Source organism: Biomphalaria glabrata, chromosome 2, assembly GCF_947242115.1.
Source record: "Biomphalaria glabrata chromosome 2, xgBioGlab47.1, whole genome shotgun sequence".
Classification (NCBI taxonomy): domain Eukaryota; kingdom Metazoa; phylum Mollusca; class Gastropoda; family Planorbidae; genus Biomphalaria; species Biomphalaria glabrata.
This window is the reverse complement of record NC_074712.1, coordinates 42879227-42898471: the sequence shown is the minus strand read 5'-3', so window position 1 is coordinate 42898471 and position 19245 is coordinate 42879227. Positions and strand designations below refer to the sequence as shown.

Sequence of the window (19245 nt, the reverse complement as noted above, 5' to 3'; positions counted from 1 at the left end):
ATTATGTAATTTTAATAATATCCAGACATGGGTTAATGACTACAATGAAAATAAACATTGTTTTTGCCGCCTTCCCCCCCTTGTTGCTGGTCGGAAGTTGGCTTATAGCTCCAAACAGCTAGTAGGCCTACAACTGAACCGATGTAGGCGTTCTATAATGTTAATAAATACAACTAGATAAGTCTGTTGCGAACTATAAAACTGTTGTTATAATATTACAATGGAGGTGTGATGGCTGAGTGGTAAAGCGCTTGGCTTCCGAACCGGGGTCCGGGATCGAATCCTGGTGAAACTGGGATTTTTAATTTCGGAATCTTCGGGCGCCTCTGAGTCCACCCAGATCTAATGGGTACCTGACGTTAGTTGAGGAAAAGTAAAGGCGGTTGGTCATTGTGCTGGCCACATGACACCCTTGTTAACCGTAGGCCACATATAGCTACATATAGGGCCTAACTCATTTTTAAAACACAACACAACAATGGCCTCTTTTTATGTCATTACTCTATTTTTGTTTATTAATATTTTAGTGGGATATGTAACAGTTATTAATTTGTTTACAAAATCATAAGAACACAAATGGACAGAATCTAAAAAATTACATGATCATTAATTAAATCTTGATCAAATAGTTATGACACTTGAATAAGTCATAAAATTACATACAAATTTGTGCTGAAGACAAAACAGATTTCTAAGGAGACAGTTTGTTGCCCAATGTCCTACATGGCAAAGAGGATCTAAGTAATATAATGCTGTAATAACTTCTATTTATTATTCTTGAAGAAAAATTGTCTTACAATTGTACAATAAACATAGCAAAAACATATTAAGCATAAAAACATAATGATAGCAAAGAAAGTGTACATTTACACAACAGTTTTACTTAAACATTACATGGGAAGTTCAATCAGGAAGTTGATCAATTCAATAGTTTAATTGCCAAGGGAACAAGAGTTGTTTTTTTTTTGTCTGCTTGCTTTTGTTAATTAGTGACTTGTATTTTCTGTGTCCTAAAGTGTTTTAAGGTTTCATCATTTTTAATTGTAAGATTTATCAAACTAATCAGTGACTTAAACTTGAGCTTGGTAAAAATACTTTTGTTGTACTTATGTGACATGATGTGTTTGTATTGACATCTAACAGCTAAGACAGAAACAAGGTTCTTAACAGTTTGAACTATAATTTCAATGCTTTCTCCTACTTCCTTCTTTTCCTTTTGAATGTAGATCATCTTTTTTTTTTAAACATTTCATTTAAAAAAATGATTGCAGTATTTTATGCTAGTTTTTGTTTTATTATGGAAGTGTTCTGAGTTCTTTTCTCTCTTGTAGGGCATAGAACTTGTTGATTGAAAGTCTGTAGGTAAGCCATGAAGCTATGAATATTAAAATCACCAACTAAAAATCATCACTGAAAAAGGCTTGACAACATTGAAACACAATTTCAAAAAATGTATTTGACAAAAAAAAAAAAAAAACTTAAAAAAAAAACTAATTGTAATTTTAAAATTCTCTTAATTTCTGTCAGCCAAGAACTTGATTCTAAAGGATGTTATGAAGAGAAACAACTGTTCATCAAAATCCACATTAAAGTTAAACTGAAAATATCTCCCCACCCAAAATATATCTACCTTTTGTTTCAGCACCTAGCTTCAACTCTATGTTTACTTTTGTTAAGAGGCACAGCTTTGTCCAAAAGAGTTTGAATATTTGAAATAGACTTATTCTGAGGATAACTTTTTTTATCAAATTAATATGGTGACTTTTATTACAATAAACTTTAAAACAACAAATGAAAAAATCCAATCTTTAACATTCTAAACAAGTTTACAGATAAATGCAACATTCAATTTTTTAACATCATTTATTAACAAGAAAATATAAAAAATAAAAAAAACAACAACAAAAGAAAGCTTATATTAAGTGTAGTTGTATAAATTAGTTTGGATCAGTCATGTAATTAAATTTGTAATAGATACAGACTAACAATAATAAATCTTTTTTACAATTAGAAACATTTTTTACTAATTGTATTGGTTTAGCGCAAATTTCATGCTTTTAGCTTTCTCAATGCGCTATCACTTATCTGGACCAGTTAGGAAAGGAGTATCACATTTTAAATGCATTAATAAAGTTGAACGACCTGAATTCAAACTCAAGGGCTTAAGCCTCCTCAAGCTAATGCACTAACTGCTGTGCCAGGGAAGTGCTTATGAAAATAGAAGGCTTTATAGTTCTCTAGTGTTAGTTTCAAACTTTTTTCTCTACAAAGTATAAAGGGGACTAATTCTACACATCAGTGAAGTACAATTTCTTTCCATTACACAATGTACCAAACAAAATAATTAATTACCAATAGTTGATTAACTAATAAGCTAATTTTTAAAATTATTCTTGTTTTGCCAGGTAAAAGAAATACGAGATTGGGTGTGGGAGAAATAATGTGTACAGACTTTGTAACAGACAGACAGAGTGTGTTGATATAAGCTTTGTAAAAATATTTTAAAAAAGGATAAAGCTTTGGACACAGAAGCTATACAATTAAAATGTATATTGCAAAGATAATGCTCACATTAGTTTTTAAAGCGAGCAAAAAAACAATTCAGCTTGAAAACAAACAATATCAACAACATAATGATACATTATTATTATTATAATTATTTAATTTAATAAACTATTAAATTAAATTAAATTTGTGGCTCTGCCCAATTCATCCACATCGACAATTTATTGTTCCTTTATCCATTATTTTGGTCACATTTGTTTGACTGTTCAGTTAAATTATAACACAATAAAAACAAATCAACATTTGAACAAGTAAATACTAGTTTTTTTAATGTTCATTTAAAAAAATGAATAAGAATACATAAACACTAGGGTTTTCATAAATGTGATAATTTAACGTTTTTCATATAGAAGCATATATAAAATAAACACTTGGTAACATAAAGGGAAAATTAAATATAATTTTTAATTTTTTATGCCAGTTAGTTTGAAAGCCCATGCCCACTTGCAAGGTATATCATTGTAATTTATGGCAGGTATGGTAATGGTAATCCCAGAAGGGGATCTAGGTTTCCACTGGAAGGGTGAACCTTTGTATCCAACTAAAGTTACTTGAGTGATAGCTGATGGCACTGGAGCAGCAAGCTGCAAGGTATTTGACTCTGGCCAAGATAAAGCAATTGCATAAACAGCAGCTGGACTTGATTTTTTATTCTGGGTGTACCTGAAGATATATGATTATTTTCATTTCATTTATTAAAATTGTGAGTTCAAAATCAATTTTGAAAAACCAATTCTTATGTTAAAATTACTAAAAAAAACTTGATTTTTTCCCCCTTTCTTTGGGGATGACTACTCAACACACCCCCCCCCCCTTCCTTCCCGGCTCATTTTACCCTCTACTTGTTTCAGAACTTTGAACAAGTTAATACAGTTTTCTAACAAAATGAGTGTCCTAACCACTTGTTTATTAAATTCTACTGCTTTGGTACAATCACTTAGCAGGGTTTAAGTCTCTATGACTAAATTAACACATGGAATTGTGTATGACATAATAATCTTCATTTCAGAAGGAATGTATGTAATTTATAAGATAAAATGCTCATATTAAAGAGGTATTAAAAGAATGAAAAAAAAAACATCTGGACCTCAACCATTTTACAACTCATTATGAACTTCCTTCTCTTACAAAATGCAGAAAAATATGTTATTAAGTTGTTGTAAGAGCCAAGTTACAGTGTTTTCTAATATACATACCGCCTTGCTCTGATGATAATTGAAATTATTATTGGATTGACAAGGAAACAAAAAGATGTTCAATATCCAAATGGACTAAAGCATATAATTGGCCATGTGATAAAATGGTACAGATAGTTTTACACAAATATTAAGAAGACATCTACAGACAGAAAAAGTTCTACTTGAAGATGCTACTAAGCCTTTCATGATTATTCAAATGTTTGTTACTATCTGTGTGTTTGTGGTGTTGTGCAAAAGCTATTGATTAGTTTGAAAGTTTTAAGGGTAATAGTTAACTTGTTCAACAATTTTTAGTTTCTGTAGAGCTTTGCTTTGAACTTGTGTTTTAGTGGTACAATCATTTCTTTCTTTATTGTTACTATCACGGCCAAATGTGATCTTGAGGGGATCTTTAATAATCTTAAATGATGATGAAGAGCTTGACTGTCACTATCTCTTGTTAGTCGATCTTTTCGAATTCATCAGGAGTGCTGAGATCTTATAACCGTGAAGCTGAAGATTCTATTGATGTATATTTCTAGATCTAAATATTATCTAGTAGATTGAATAAGTGAAGATCCTTTTTAATTCAAACACAGAAACTTTAATTCAGAACTTGGAAACACTAATGTATAATACAGTAATTACAATGATGAATTGTATCAAATAAAAAACATTCAAATTAACTACTAGATTCTAACTCAAGAGTAATACATCCAAGCCATATGAAATCTCAACATCGACTGACTATTCCAAGTGTCTATTATTCCACTTCCGCAGAGGCAGTAGAGGCTAAACCAATCAAATTATAGATTTGTATCATGTGACAAGCGCGTCGCTCAGTTTGATAGACATGTGTCACCTACGTCATTGGAATTTCCAGACTTAACCTATAACCTTGACCAGAGTTTATTATTTAATATTTGACAATGATATGTGACAGTTACTAAGACTTTGTGAATACAAAATTGTGAGGTGATTGTAATTCATACAAATGCAAAAGGTTTGCTATCACTGTCAATTCTAGACAAAATACTAGAGAAATAAGCAGGACTGGTGGCTGCCAAATTCTGTTGTATGCTTAGGACTATCATCACAATGATTATGAGTTTAAACCTTGTGCCCCATCATCCCTTGTTATTCTGCTTGATTTTAGGATTAGGATGCAATAATCTTCATTTCTAATGGAATGACTGAAACCTGTATAAACCAACCTGAATATATTCTTTTCAAAATACATTAACAGTAAGAAATCATAAAATAGTATAAAGTTACCAGACTCCACTAGTTACTGTGTCATTCTGGTAAGACCAAGGTCTTGTTCCATAAATAGCTTCTCCATTGACTTTCAACCAAGAGCCCATCTGTAGCAAACGTTCTTGGTAGATGGGAGTGATTACGCCATAATGAGTTGGTCCAACATTCATTAACATGTTGCCATTGCAACTGTTAAAAAGAAACAAAAAATGTGTCCATGTAAATATTCAATAAAGGTAAAAGGTATGAATTAGCTATTTAAGGCCAATAGACTGGAATGTTTGTACTTCTTCTGAGTAACAATAATTAGTGCGAATTAAAATGAAAGGATTAAGAAGAACATCTTGGTAAATATGGAAATGTCTGCCAGTTTATAACTTCTAAATAGTTAAATAGTCTGAAAGTTTTCTTCTTATGTTTGAAAATATTTTAGGTTGCTTTCTTAAACTAAAAAAACGTCAATTTTAAAAAAATTGCTTTAGCATAGTAGGTCTTTTATGCTTTGTAAAATGCTCAGTGTGCTATGGTCCAATCTCTTTAACTCTTTCAGTACTTTGTAAGAGTGATTGTTCTTTGCTTTGGTTGTAAATTGGATGCAGTACCAACACATTAAAAAACAAGATTACAAAGAGAGTTTGTGTTGTCACACAAACTCAGAGGCGGCCCCCGTCGGAGTTGGATCCCTATCGGATCCGCCTATTCTCAATGAATATTCAAGGTGTAATTTTGTTTTGATTGTCAAAAGTAATAATATTTCAAAGATTCATTTGGCGTTGAAAAATTATTATTTTTTTGTGTAAAATGTTTTACATGTTTTGGATGTTCCTTCAAAATTAAAGATAATTTACTTCCTTATCCAAATCTCCAGCTGGACGACAGGGGATGGAAGCGAGCAGGGTATGAAACCAGGACCGTCGAGATAGGCATTGCTGTTAACTTAATAACAAACTAATAGCCTATATATTGATAAAGATATATATTACACATTATGGCATTACAACTACCAGATATGTACAATATGTCAGATGAGCGATTTTAGTAATCTTTTGGTATTGATTTGTAATTGAAAAAAAAAGAAAATAACAAGGCATCGAGCTTGTACTTCGGCAACGTCTGCTCAATGTCCCAGCAGATGTTCAGAGCTATTGGCATTTTCATTTAAATGGAAATAGAATGAGGATGTAGATCTACCTAAATTAAACTTCTGATTTAGCACTCTTAAGACCTATATCTACTAGATCTAGATATAAAATATAAATTTGGAATAATGTAGATGTAATTTAGATAAGATTTATGTAAAAAAAAAGCCTAGATAATCTATTAATAGACTGAATAAAATATTAAATTTAAAAATAGTAGATTAGTTTTAGTATTTTAAAACATTGCAATATTGATCTAGACTTTTGGGAATAAAAATCTACAAAGTCTAGAAATTGAAATTATAGATTTTGATCTAGTCTAAATCATGGCTGCTGGTCGTGTGGTTTGCGCTACACTGTCGTTTGGATTTATCTATGGTCCCAGGTTCAAACCCTGCCCGCTCCCATCCCCCGTCATCCTGCGGGAGGTTTGGACTTCAACTCTGAAGGAACATCCGAAACATGTAAAACAACAAACATTCTAAACTAGACCAAGAAATTTTAAATTAGAATCTACAATGATTTTAATTAGAATATAAATCTAAATCTAGTTTTAAAAATCTAGCTCTAGTGTAAAAAAAATCTAGATCTTGTGTAAAAAAGATCTAGATTAGATCTAAATCTAGCTATTATGTCTTTTTAAAATACGAGTCAGATTACAGGTTTAATAAACATTACTATACTGAGTTGTTTTAACATTTCTATTTTAAGAATTAACTCCATATGACGTCAAAGGAAAACAATCCACTACGTCACATGACCTAGTTAAACTAAAAATGTCATCAATATGAGCAGCTTGTGGAAGGTTCATAAACATTGGTGCACCGAGTGAGTTCTTTTAGCATTTCATTTAAAGAATTAATTCTATATGACGTCAAAGGAAAAAAATCCACTACACAGCCTAGTAAAACTAAAAATGTCTTTATCAATACAAGCAGGCTCTTGAGGGTTCATAGACATTGGTGCACCGAGTTATTTTAGCATTTCATTTAAAGAATTAACTACATATTACGTCGAAGGAAAAAAAATCCATTACGTCACAATGGGCTAGTTAGACTAAATATGTATGTATGTATATAAATATATAAGGATTAAAGACGATTTTTTTTGTTTTTGTTTTGTCTATCAGTCTGTCATGTTAATATAGAAAAAAAAGACATTAAAGGTTAAATCAGATTTTCAATAGCCTTTAGTGTTGTTTTTTTTTTTTTTAAACTAAACGTGATGAACAGACCGACCAACAGACAAAACGCACAAAAATAAGCCTCTTTTATTCTGATGAGGACACTAAACAAATAATAAATAAAATCTGAATATTTTAAAAATTTTGAGGGAAATGATTAGTACTATGTCTTGCCACTGCTTGTCACGCTACTCCATGAAAGTCGCAGCATAAAAAGTCCATTTTAAGAAATGTGCGTAATATTTACATACAAAGTGCATTCTTAGCATTTATAAACAAACATAAATGTTTTCTTTTAATTTTAGCAGATAGTTGACCAGAAAAAACACCTTTAACTAATATTTATATTTCTTATGAACATTTCTTGTACATTTTATAAATATATTTGACTTAAAATACCAAAAATACAAAAAGAATTGTTTTTCTTTGTTAACATGTTGTAACATTACCTCCCTTACATTTATGTAATTGTTTTAGAATTGGTGTATTGTTATGAAAAAATCGCTCGCATTATTAATTTTATAGACTAAACGGTTTGCTTTCAGAAAACCAAAAGTAACCGTTTCACCTAATAATATTTTCATTTTTCTTCTAGTTTTTGAGATCTGAGTGTGACAGACGGACATTTTGCACAGACATAATAGCTTGGGGGCCGCTAAAAAAGACAATATTGTTTTAGTTGTCTCTCATTTTTAGTGTATTTTAAGGCACCCGAAATAATGTAAATAGTACTATTTCTGAATGCATTTGTTCATCTTTTGCGAAATTTATGGTGGCAATATGTATTAAGTTTTGTGATTTTTCAATATTTATAAATTAAATGTATAATTAGAAGGTTAAATCTTTCAGTATATTATATATTGATTTTTAAAGTATTTCCTTTTCCCTCACTCAGTTGAAATTTAAATTTTTATTGAATAATATTTTTTATTTATAACAATTTTGTAGCCAATTCACGTTCTTTGGGGTTAGGGTTATCAAAACTATATGCACTAAAAGAGTTAATGGACATGAGGGAGGAGGGGGTTTCATGCCTAGCTCTCAGCAAAGACAACTCAGCTCAACTCAGGAATTGAACTTGCTTAAAATTTTAATTTTGTCTCTTCTGTTTGTAAAATACTGGATGTGAATAATACTAAAAGAGAGATAAGATTTCTTTACCTCACAGTAGAAATTAACTGTTCCAGTAGTTCCTCAATGGTTAATATATCTTGAATATTTGTATTTCGACGGTAACCCCAGGACTGGCTGTCTATTGTCATTGCGTTTTCCCATTTGTGTTTGATGAGGTGACCTAAGAATATAATTTAGAAAAAATGACAAAATATTTTTGTTTAAATTGTGTACATGTAAGCTGTTAAAAGAGACTTTATAATAGCAAATGCAGAACATTCTACACAACAGGTAAGAGAAAAAACAATCCGACCTGGATTATACCTGTCTGAGCATGTGAAAAAGCCTCCATGATTGCACATTACAGACTGACCCCATCTGTCATTTGTAACAACTGTGTCTTTTACTGGACTAAAAATAAATGAAATAAAAAGGATAATGTGATCAGACATCTAGTTGACAATGTGTCCAAACAGACAACTACTTAACCAAAGTTTAATTTTTGAAATCTTAAAATGAGTGATACTTCCCTTTTTTTTTTCTTTAAATATTTTAATATTTACCAATGGCTTGAATGTTCAGAATATTAATCAATTAAAAAGATGAGTAAGACATTGAAAACTCATAGGCAGATATTTTGTTTTCCATTTGAGACTTTTGCAACTATAACTTATTGGCTCCTACTTTTAGTTACTTTAGAACTTTGTATACTGTCAGTTTTTATGGCTTGCTTATACACTGGGATATGGGGTCACATTAAAAGAAAATTTTATGAAAAAATAAAAAAACAGCAATTAAACAGCCAGTTGTTATTTAACAATCTAATAGATCATATCAAGTAGCTTGATAGAAACATTAAAATAAGCAAAATATAAAAAATACTTTATGTAAGATTTATTTCCATTAATATCAACTCAATACCACTTATTAATTATTAATTAGTTAATTTTTTTATTGATTCATATTTTTTTATGAATAATTGTGCAAAGTTTGAGCTCAATCAGAAAATGGGAAGTGGTAGAAATAACATGTAAAAAAAATTGTACCAGACAGACAGACAGACAAAGTGAGTTGATATAAGCTTTGTTCAAAAAATATAGTATGGAATTCCTAACACATTTAGAGTTCCTTAATTATCACATTTTACAAATTAGAATATAATGGTTTCAAAATGTGTTTTGTTACTTGTATCATTGAATCTGACAATTATATTCTCGACAAGATGAAATGTCATTTTTAGAATAAGCCAATAGGACCTGCATAGATTTTTTGTTTTCTGCAAGTGTTTTTGAAGTATTTTTAATTTTTTAATTACCCAGAGATTTTTAAAGTAAATAAAAGTGATCAAAGCAGAATCCAAAGAACTTGATAACAGAAAAAATGAGCTAGACTAACCTTTCATTATAAAGCCAGGCAATAAAGTCTGTTGACTTCCAGTACTTATCGGGTGCCTCCCAGTCTCCATCAGACCAAATGACATCAGGCTTGTAATTATTAACCAGTTCATAAAGTTCTGGCAAAGTCTTTCTCTGAAAAAAATATATATTGTGCTATTTATTTCATAAACCTGTCATTTTTATAGAGTGTGTTAAAGTGTGTGTGTGTGTGTGTGTAATTGTATTCTCACTAACATGGCATCAAATATTTAGTCATGATGTCTTTGAATTTTTTGTATATAATCAATTTTATGTTTGGTATTTGTTTTCTCTGGGAGATTACTGCTAATTATAGGATTATTTTTACACTATAAATAACATTAAATACTTTAAGCAAAAGTCAAGGACTGGACATGACTTCCCAAACAATATCTGACTTGTATTAATTGCCATCATCTTGATAAAAAAGGGTAATTAGGCATTGGATCAATGATCAGACAAAGTCACACTAGAAACTAATAAATCTTTTTTATGCTAGTGGAGGAGTAAATGAGCTAAACTAGAGAAAACAAAGTCCAGGTCTTAAGGAAGAAATCATTCAAAATGTTTTGATGTCCAACATTAAGAAAGCATATCTGAGATTATATTTAGTTGGCTGTAGGCCTAAGTATTGGGTGGATGAGTATGAGTTATGATGACCTTCTAGCAATTGATAAACACATCTATGAAGTGGGACAGCTAAATATATAATGATCACCAAAATTTTTTAAACACATTAAGTAAATAGAAGTTTTAGTGAGTGAATGGCTTAAACTACGTGGCTACCTAGCAAGAGGCTTGAGTTCGAATCCAGACATGAGCTGAGTTGTGTTCGCTAAGTGTCTAAAGGCAGCACAGAAACCTATACTCAGATACCCCCACCTCCCACATGCCCTCAAAAGAACTATAGATAGAACCACAACGCACTGAGCATGCTATAGTATTTTACATTACAATACAAAAAAGCTATGTAATAAAAAAATAGTTTTAACAAGTTTTAACCAGTACAAAAGGCTCACATCAACAAAATCTTGAGTAGTGAAGCTGTTTTGCTTATCTTGTAGATAGAGAGGATTAAACCACTCAAAGAGAGAATGATATAGGCCAAAATGGAGACCAGTAGATTTTGTAGCATTTGCCAACTCACCTGTAATAAAAGGAACAACATATGAATAATTTATTAAGTGGGAAGATATAGATGACACACAAAAATCAATGGTTCTCAATAAAAATAAACAATATTTATCAGATATACAAGCTGCATTAAAGTATTTGTGATAGTGGTAATTTTGTTTGTTAAAAAATCAAATGTAGATGTCTCCACATATATATATTTACAATATTGATGGAATATACACATTATAAGTGAAAGTGAAATTCAATGTTGATAAAATTCTACAATATTGCTAAGTTATTTTATTTTCATATTAAAAAAAAAAACAAAATGAAGAGATAATTTAAATGTAGCTGCATTTATAAATACATGTTAATATATTTCATGAAAATTTCTTCATAGACATTTGTTTTGCTTTACATGTTTTGGATATTTCTTTCAGATTTTAAAATAATTACATTCTAGCCCAAAACTACCTCAGGATGACGGGGGATGGCAGAGGGTAGGGTTCAAACTCTGGACCACTGAAACCACTGAAAGACGGTCCAGAGTGCATACCACATGACTAGCCATCACCCAAGGACTTTGGCAGATGTAGGAGGAGAAGTAAGAAATAGTTTAAAGAAAAAAAATGAAAAGTTAAAATGTGAAAAATTCTATTGGTTAATACCATTTACCATGTAAACTACATAGAATGAGAATACTACGGTACTTCTTTTTCACCAAATTAAATATTTTTTCTTTTTAGATATTTCACTAGAAGAAGAAACTATATATACCAGGTGACAAAGAAAAATTGGAACTTTTGAAATGTATAGTTGGCAGTTCCGTTAACACAGGGACCTTAAACTATAAACAATCTCATCCTTTAGCTATCATAGATCATAAAATAGTCAAATTAAGCTATTGTCATACCAATGTTCTACAAAAACAACAATTTGGAAGGTGCTTAAAGAAACTTCTGGCAAACTTTTTTTAAATTCAGGGCACCATGGTGCTCTCTAAACATGTTAAAACTTGAAACTGCTTGAAAAACAAAGGAATCAAACAAAATGAGTGTGATGTGCTCAAGCTCCATAGAATATTGAAGTTGTGCATATTTACTTGCTATGAAATCCAAGGGAATTGCATTTGTAACTAAGCAGATTCAGTTAGAGTCCCAAAAGAGTGTTCCCCAATTTTTCCAGGTGGATGTAACATGAAGCTACTTTTGAAATACAAACATTTTTGCATAAATCAAACTTTCATTTCTAATCAGAAAACAATCCTAAAGAACTTATGTTTTTTACATAGCTAAATTACACTAAAGTGTACAAGTTTCAGTTATGTATAATTTGGATGACTGTCTCTTAAGAATCAAAATGTACTGGTTCACTTGCCTTATAATACCTTTTTCTAATGTATTATGTGTGTGTGTCTTGTACTTACCAACTATGTCTCTGTTTGGACCCAAATCTTGAGAGTTCCATGTCCAGGAGTATTTTGATGGCCAATTAGTAAAGCCTTCATGGTGTTTGCTGACAAATACTATGTATCTGAGATGAAAAGAAATAGGAAGCTAATATTGCCTGTAATTGATATTAACCATCATTTTAAATTTAAACAAGATTTGGATTATGTATGCAAATACAACTAAAAAATCATAAAAAGTAGTTATTTCAATTACCTAAGTTTAAGATGTAGATCATATCAAAATGACAGTAACTAATAAAGTCAGTTTTATTTCAAAATTTTCTTCATTTAAATAAGTATGTTTGTATTTGCAGTTCAAAAAACAATTTTAAAAATTGTATGCATAGACCGCCAATAGTTTGTCGTCACTCACTGACAGTAAAATTTTGGATTATGTTTCTTTCCTTGGTTTGGATCTTCCTTCAGATTTGAATATTATTACAACCTAAAGACATCCTATATGCTGAACTTGCAGAAGGAGTCAGACCCAAGGGCCGCCCAAGACTAACCTACAGAGATGTCTGCAAGTGAGACATGAGAGCCACGGGCATTGACCAAAGTATGTGGGAGGAGACAGACCAAGACTGGACAGCATGGAGACAGACTGTACGTGATGGTCCAAACTTTGCCGAATGCAAAAGAGATGAAGCTGTGTCAGCCAAGAAAAAGAAAGCTGCCCTGCAAGCTAGCCCTAACACAGATGCACATACATGCACGAACTGGCAGACTCTGCCGCTCCAGAATTGGCTTGATCAGTCATGTCAGATTCTGCCCCACTTCAAGACATAACCAAAGCCAGTGACTCATCTGGGCGCATCCATTGTCTTCCGAGACAGAAGGAGCCATATACATCCTAACCCAAATCTCTTGCAGGATGGCTGAGTATGGCTACGGGTGGGATTTAAGCCTGGCATCAATATGACAGCCCAGAGCACAAGACCAGTGGTCAAGAGAAAAACACTCATATTTTCTAGTTTGATCTATATACTTCATTGGTCTATATATAACAGATATGGAGTTATTGTTTTTCTTCTTTCAAAGTATTGTCCACAATTATCAGAGTTATCTAGTAACCCAAACCAATAAATACCCCAAAGGATAGCCAATAAGAGCATCTGTAACTCAGGTAAGCATATTAACATCCCAAACAAAGTAAAGTTAAGTACTTAAGTGCAAGGCTTGAGCCCCCAGTAAAAGTCATTATCATCACTAGGACTTGCACCAGCAAATGAATAATTAGCAAACAGTTCAAAGTTTTAAAATACATTCTTATGTAAGCCAAATTATTTCTTCTTATAATTCTTTTACATATTTTATTTTTGATTAATAAATCATATACAATTACTATCTTTCCACTATATTATGCATCTTTTTTTTTCTTTTTGTGTGCTCTTTGAGAGGAAGACTCATTCAAATGATTATATACTTACTTGGCACCTGCATTTTGAAACAGCTGTGCCCACGTAGCTGCATTGAAAAACTCTGCTGTAAACTGTTTACCAAAATCAGCATAAGTGAAACCAGGAGGGTAGTTTTTGTTCATGAATTCTACAGTATCATTACTCTTTGCTCCTTGCCAGTCCCACCAAAACCATTCTGAGCGAAAACTAGGTACTGCAAAAAAATAAACAACAAAAGGATTTACAAAATAAATTTTCTTCCGGATAAAATGTATGAAGATGCAATTGTTGTGAAAAGTTACATTCATATTAAGTAGACAGTTCAAGAAAGAAACAATTCTTTAAAAACCTTTAGATTCTATTGAGCAGATAAAGTTTACTTGTTTTTAGTCAAATTACTAGCCCCCTAAGTCTTAACAGTTGTTATGGAAATTATCTAATATCTAACATCCAAATTATGTTAAGTATTAATTCAAATGGGAATATTCCAATATTTAACCTAAGTTATATCAACATTAAATATGCATCCGATTATTGGGACCCTTCAACACTAAAAAACAGTATGGCAGCCTGGTCATAAGTTTTGCACTATGGACTATCTTTTCGATATTCCTGGGTTTGATCAAGCCTTGCCTAGCACCATCCCTTAGTGCTCTGCTGGAGGTTTGGACTAGAATATAATCATCTTCAATTCTGAAAGAACATCCAAAACATGTAAACCAAACAAACTTTTAAAAGACATTAGAACAAATACAAATAAAGCTTTGAGATTTAAATAAAATGAATAGTCCCACTTTATTAGATTAACAACATTATTAAAATCACTAAAGTTAGAAACACTCCAAGAGTAATAATAATAAATAAAACACTTGACCATAACCTACAAATACAAAAACATAACCTAATGAAATACTCAGAAAGCTCAATCAGCCACGAAAGCCAGTGACTTAGCAGAGTTAAAAGTCTCTTATAATATGCATGACTAAATTAACACATGGATACATGTAGGTCATAATATTCTCAGTTTTTGAAGGAATGTATTTTATAGAATAAATTAAATTTGAGGAGGAAAGGAAATAGATCTAAGAGTTCTAAAAAGATAACTGATTATTTTATCATTTCATAGACCTGTCAAAATGGAACTCAGCCAGTCTGGGACAGTCAAAAAGGATACAAGGTTTTCTCTTTCTCTCCACAATAGGGTACCACGAGTCAAAGTTTGGCATAAAATTAGAAAAGTACAAACCAACAGGACAGTGGCCTATCCTGCACTGTCCTATTTCAGGCAATATTCCCAGACTCTGCACACTCAACTAGTAAAGAGCTTTGTTAAAAGGTGTCTGGGGGAACGACTGAGTTCTGACAGACATTGAATTCACACCTCATCTAGTGTATGGACTGTGGTCAGGTTTAGTAAATGTTGACATTGATCAGGTGCTACCCTGGACCCTAAACTAATGGCATTAAAAAGTTTAAAAAAAAATGACTCCTGTCTTACTCCAATTAAATTTGTCTATTAAACCTTTCCTGGGTAGTAGTTCTAAAAACTAAAACTAGATTATTTAGATCTAGACCTAGAACATCATCATTAGTAATTTATAAGTTAGTTTGATAGTCTATTCAATGACTAGATTTATAGACTAGATGTTGAACTATACAATTATTAACATGCAATTTGTGGATGACACAGATGGTCTAGCAGGGACAGAAGAAGAGCTAGCTGACATGGTGATGCTCATAGACAAGATTTTAGGAGCATATGGTATGCAAACTAATGCTGAAAAACCACACATTATGACCATTAGCCAACAGGGCTTTAAAAGTGGACATCAGTATTGGAGGCCATTAAGCGGGCAAATGTCAGAAGATTTTTAAAAATACCTCAGAAAGAGCCATATCCTTTCAAACAAATTAAAAACAAACTACTGGCCAGACAGAGTTGCACAGTCCACAGAAGCACTTACAAAGCTCAAAACAATCTGGAAAGGCAAAGGCATAGATCTAACCCTAGGCACTAGAATCAGACAGATGAACAGCCTTGGTCATGACCACATTCTTGAAAGTTGAATGCTTGCAAATTTTGGATGCTTACTGCAAAACTAGAGAGGAGGATGCTACAGAAGGTTACAATATAATAGGTATCACCTATAAAGACCACATAATCAATGAGAGTTTATTAGGTTCTGTTTTTGTATTTGTAGGTTATCGTTCAGTGTTTTATGTAGATCTATTATTGCCGCTTTACTTTTTAGTCTTCTATCCGGAAGACTGAATAGGGTTTCTAAATTAAATTAGTGATTTGATCAGTGGCATAGCTAGGAATTTACCATCATTTGGGGCTCAGGGGCTGGGCTGACTTCTTTGGCTTTGGAGGCCCCTGCATTTTGTGTAATATTTAATATTAAATGTAAAAAAACACTCATTTGAGGGCCCCCTCAAGTGGAGCCCAGGGGGATTTTAAATTCTCTCCCTCCCTCCATAGCTACGCCTCTGGACTTTACTAAATGTGAATATTCATTTGTTATAAATCTCATCATAATCTCATGGCTCTATTTTGTGTCTGCTCTAAATCTAGTTTCTTATCATGTACTTGGATTGAGAGGGTCCCAAACAGAGAATGGATATTCATTATTTGGTAAAGCTTCCCATCTAAGGCCCCTAGTTTTTCAGGTCAATTATTTGGCATCTGTCTATCCGCACATGGTGATGTATTGACGACCTCAACTGCGCACACGCGTGCTCTACTAGCAGAGCGCCATTTTTCTAATATTAATATTTTGCCTAACCATGGTCACTAGCAGTATAGTAGATCTATCATAAAAATAATGTTTTGAATGTATCATCTATAATGACTATATCTAAGTCTAAGTGTATCATATTATCTTCTTAAAGACTTTATAATCATACAATATTACAATTACAGATCTAGATTCTATATTAATATTATATTATTAGACCTAGATTCTAGATCTAATATTATCTATAATCTATATTATTCTATATGACTATAATTATAATGATTGATTATTAAAAATTATTATAATCATTACCATAATCATATCATAATGATAATAATCTATTATAATCTATATTAATAATTATAAATATTTTTATTTATTTATTATATTTATTTAATAAAATACTCTGGAAGATACAAAGATAAAGGCACATTCCTCATCCCATTTGCTAGGACAAATTTGTACAAATACTCCTTCTTCCCTAGTGCTATTAGAGCATGGAATGAGTTGCCTGAGCTAGCCAGGAAAACCAGTGACTTGGCAGAATTTAAGTCATTGGTTAATATGCATGACTAAATGCATGACGTGTAGGACGTAATCATCTTCTTTTTTGAAGTAACGTCTGTATTATATAAGATAAGACGTAAATAATTAAAAAACTCTTTTTTCTATACAAACTCAATAGCTTTAAACTAAACAAGAAGATCCTTGAGACTTTTACGGCGCAACTATACAAAATCTGCTTGTTGGCAAGGCAACGCTTCATCTAAACTGTTGCGACGTCTAGAAAACATCATTAAAAAAGCATAAAAAAATTACACTCACAACATTACCACATTTAAAGGAACTTTTTGAACAAAAATGCCTAAGAAAAATCGAAAAAATCTTGGAAGACAACGGCCACCTGCTCAATCAGAACTACGTCAGGTCGTCGCGAAGTGGGCAACTGTTGTCAATCAAAACAAGAACGGAGCGGTACAAGACCACGTTCGTACCTCACTCGGTCAGACTATCACCGCCACTCATTGATCAGGGAACATGAAATGCATCAAGATACCTGTGTGTAGTCACTGAATGAACTCTTTATGTTGTGTCTGTTGTATTTATATGTATTTTTCTGTTGTGTTGTCTTTATATGAGAAAAGTGTCCTTGTAATCACAACAAATTTCCTTAAGGATCTATAAATAACAAGGTTACAAAGACAGTTTGTGTGGAAACACAAACTTAAAATCGGCCCCCGAAGTGGTCCACCCAGGCAGGCTTCAATATTTTAATATTTTCAGAAAGAACATCCAAATGAAATTATATCAAAGACAAATGAGAGATAAGAATGGAGAAGGAAGGTTGACAGATCTTGTGTAGTGCCCCAATGATGTGAACCTGGCCTAACTAGTTCCCCTTTCAGACCTTGTGGTCTACAGGGCAGATGATGTAAAGTTCATCTGTTTATGTGGCCTACGGTTAACGAGGGTGTCATGTAGCCAGCACAACAACCAACCACCTTTACTTTTCCCCCAACTAATGTCAGGTACCCATTAGAGCTGGGTAGACTCAGAGGCGCCCAAGGATTCCAAGTTGAAAATCCCAGTCTTCACCAGGATTCGAACCCAGGACACTCGGTTCGGAAGCTCTCCTGGTCTAACTAAAGTCTTACAAGTAATGTAATTGTTTTGAAAAGGCTCAATTTTTTTTTTGAATCCTCAAATATATCACATAAAATTTTTTAAAGAAAATGAAATTTATAAGATTACAATTCGTTTTAATTTAGGTCTAACTTATAATGCATACTAATTAGCTTTATCTCTTTAAAAAACTGCTTGCATAACTGATTTTAAAAATTAGATTTTTCACTTTCAGGAAAAAAAAAGTAGCCGTTGCATCAGAACTTTGAATGATCTAACATATTGTGATGTCGGATTTTCAATATCTTTTCTAGTTTACGAGATCTAAACGGGACGGACGGACAGACATTTCGCACAAAACTAATAGCGTCTTTTCTCCTTTCGGGGGCCGCTAATAAAGTATAATAAAGCAGTCTTAGTCTTATTTAATATATCATCTATATATCACCTGAAAATACTCCCCAGTGAATAAAAATTCCAAATTTCGCATCATCGTACCAATCTGGAAGCGGACGTGAGTCTAACGAGTCCCATGTCGGCAAATATTGAGATGCGACTGAGTGTATAGTTAGAAATTGCAGAATAAAAAACAAAAGCGACTTGTGCAACTCCATTTTTAGTGGTCACATGATTTTCAAGTCTCGTTTATGTCTGGGAACGTTTTGTATGGCCGACTCAGGTCATGTGATTTTGGGTCTATTTTTATTCATGTACTACTGAAATCACCTGATAGTAAATGAAATAAAGACAGGGAGAGCGCGAATGTTTATTTAAAAAAAAAAAATAAAAAAAAAATCGGTAGTTATACCATAGTTGAGTAACTGGAGTACCACTTGGAAAGGATCAGTAAACTGAAGTAGAACTAGTAGTCTACCATTGAAATAAATCTTAATTTTCACCCGTGTTGTCCTTTATAAAAATTAAAATCACTAAAATGATCTAAATTATTTTAAAATATCGGACTACGGAAGTATTTCAATGTTAAGAATATTATTTATAAAATTTTCTCACTTGACTCCAGAATGATTCCACTAATTTTTCTTTGAACATTTTTTGGAAATATTGATT

At 32.2% G+C, this 19245-nt stretch overlaps 1 protein-coding gene across 1 annotated transcript; it reads right to left on the bottom strand.

The window, feature by feature from the left end:
* Positions 1–486: 486 nt before the first annotated feature.
* LOC106077826 (alpha-L-fucosidase-like) lies at positions 487–18822 on the bottom strand. The gene is made up of 9 exons (XM_056020701.1): positions 18626–18822; positions 13847–14030; positions 12393–12499; positions 10870–10997; positions 9831–9964; positions 8749–8846; positions 8484–8616; positions 5019–5189; positions 487–3228 (listed from the first exon to the last, which is right to left on the bottom strand). Exons 1-9 carry the CDS (start codon positions 18789–18791, stop codon positions 2970–2972), a joined length of 1380 nt encoding a protein of 459 aa, XP_055876676.1. The 5' UTR covers positions 18792–18822; the 3' UTR covers positions 487–2969.
* Positions 18823–19245: the final 423 nt, after the last annotated feature.

What these genes read in the sequence shown, in the direction of transcription:
- LOC106077826 (XM_056020701.1), bottom strand. Translation starts at nt 18,791, where the DNA reads ATGGAGTTGCACAAGTCGCTTTTGTTTTTTATTCTGCAATTTCTAACT. An exon ending in CAGTTAATTTCTACTGTGAG is followed by an intron (nt 5,190 to 8,483) that starts GTAAAGAAATCT and finishes TCTTTTTAACAG; the next exon opens with TTGCAATGGCAACATGTTAA. An exon ending in ACAGTAACTAGTGGAGTCTG is followed by an intron (nt 3,229 to 5,018) that starts GTAACTTTATAC and finishes ATATATCTTCAG; the next exon opens with GTACACCCAGAATAAAAAAT.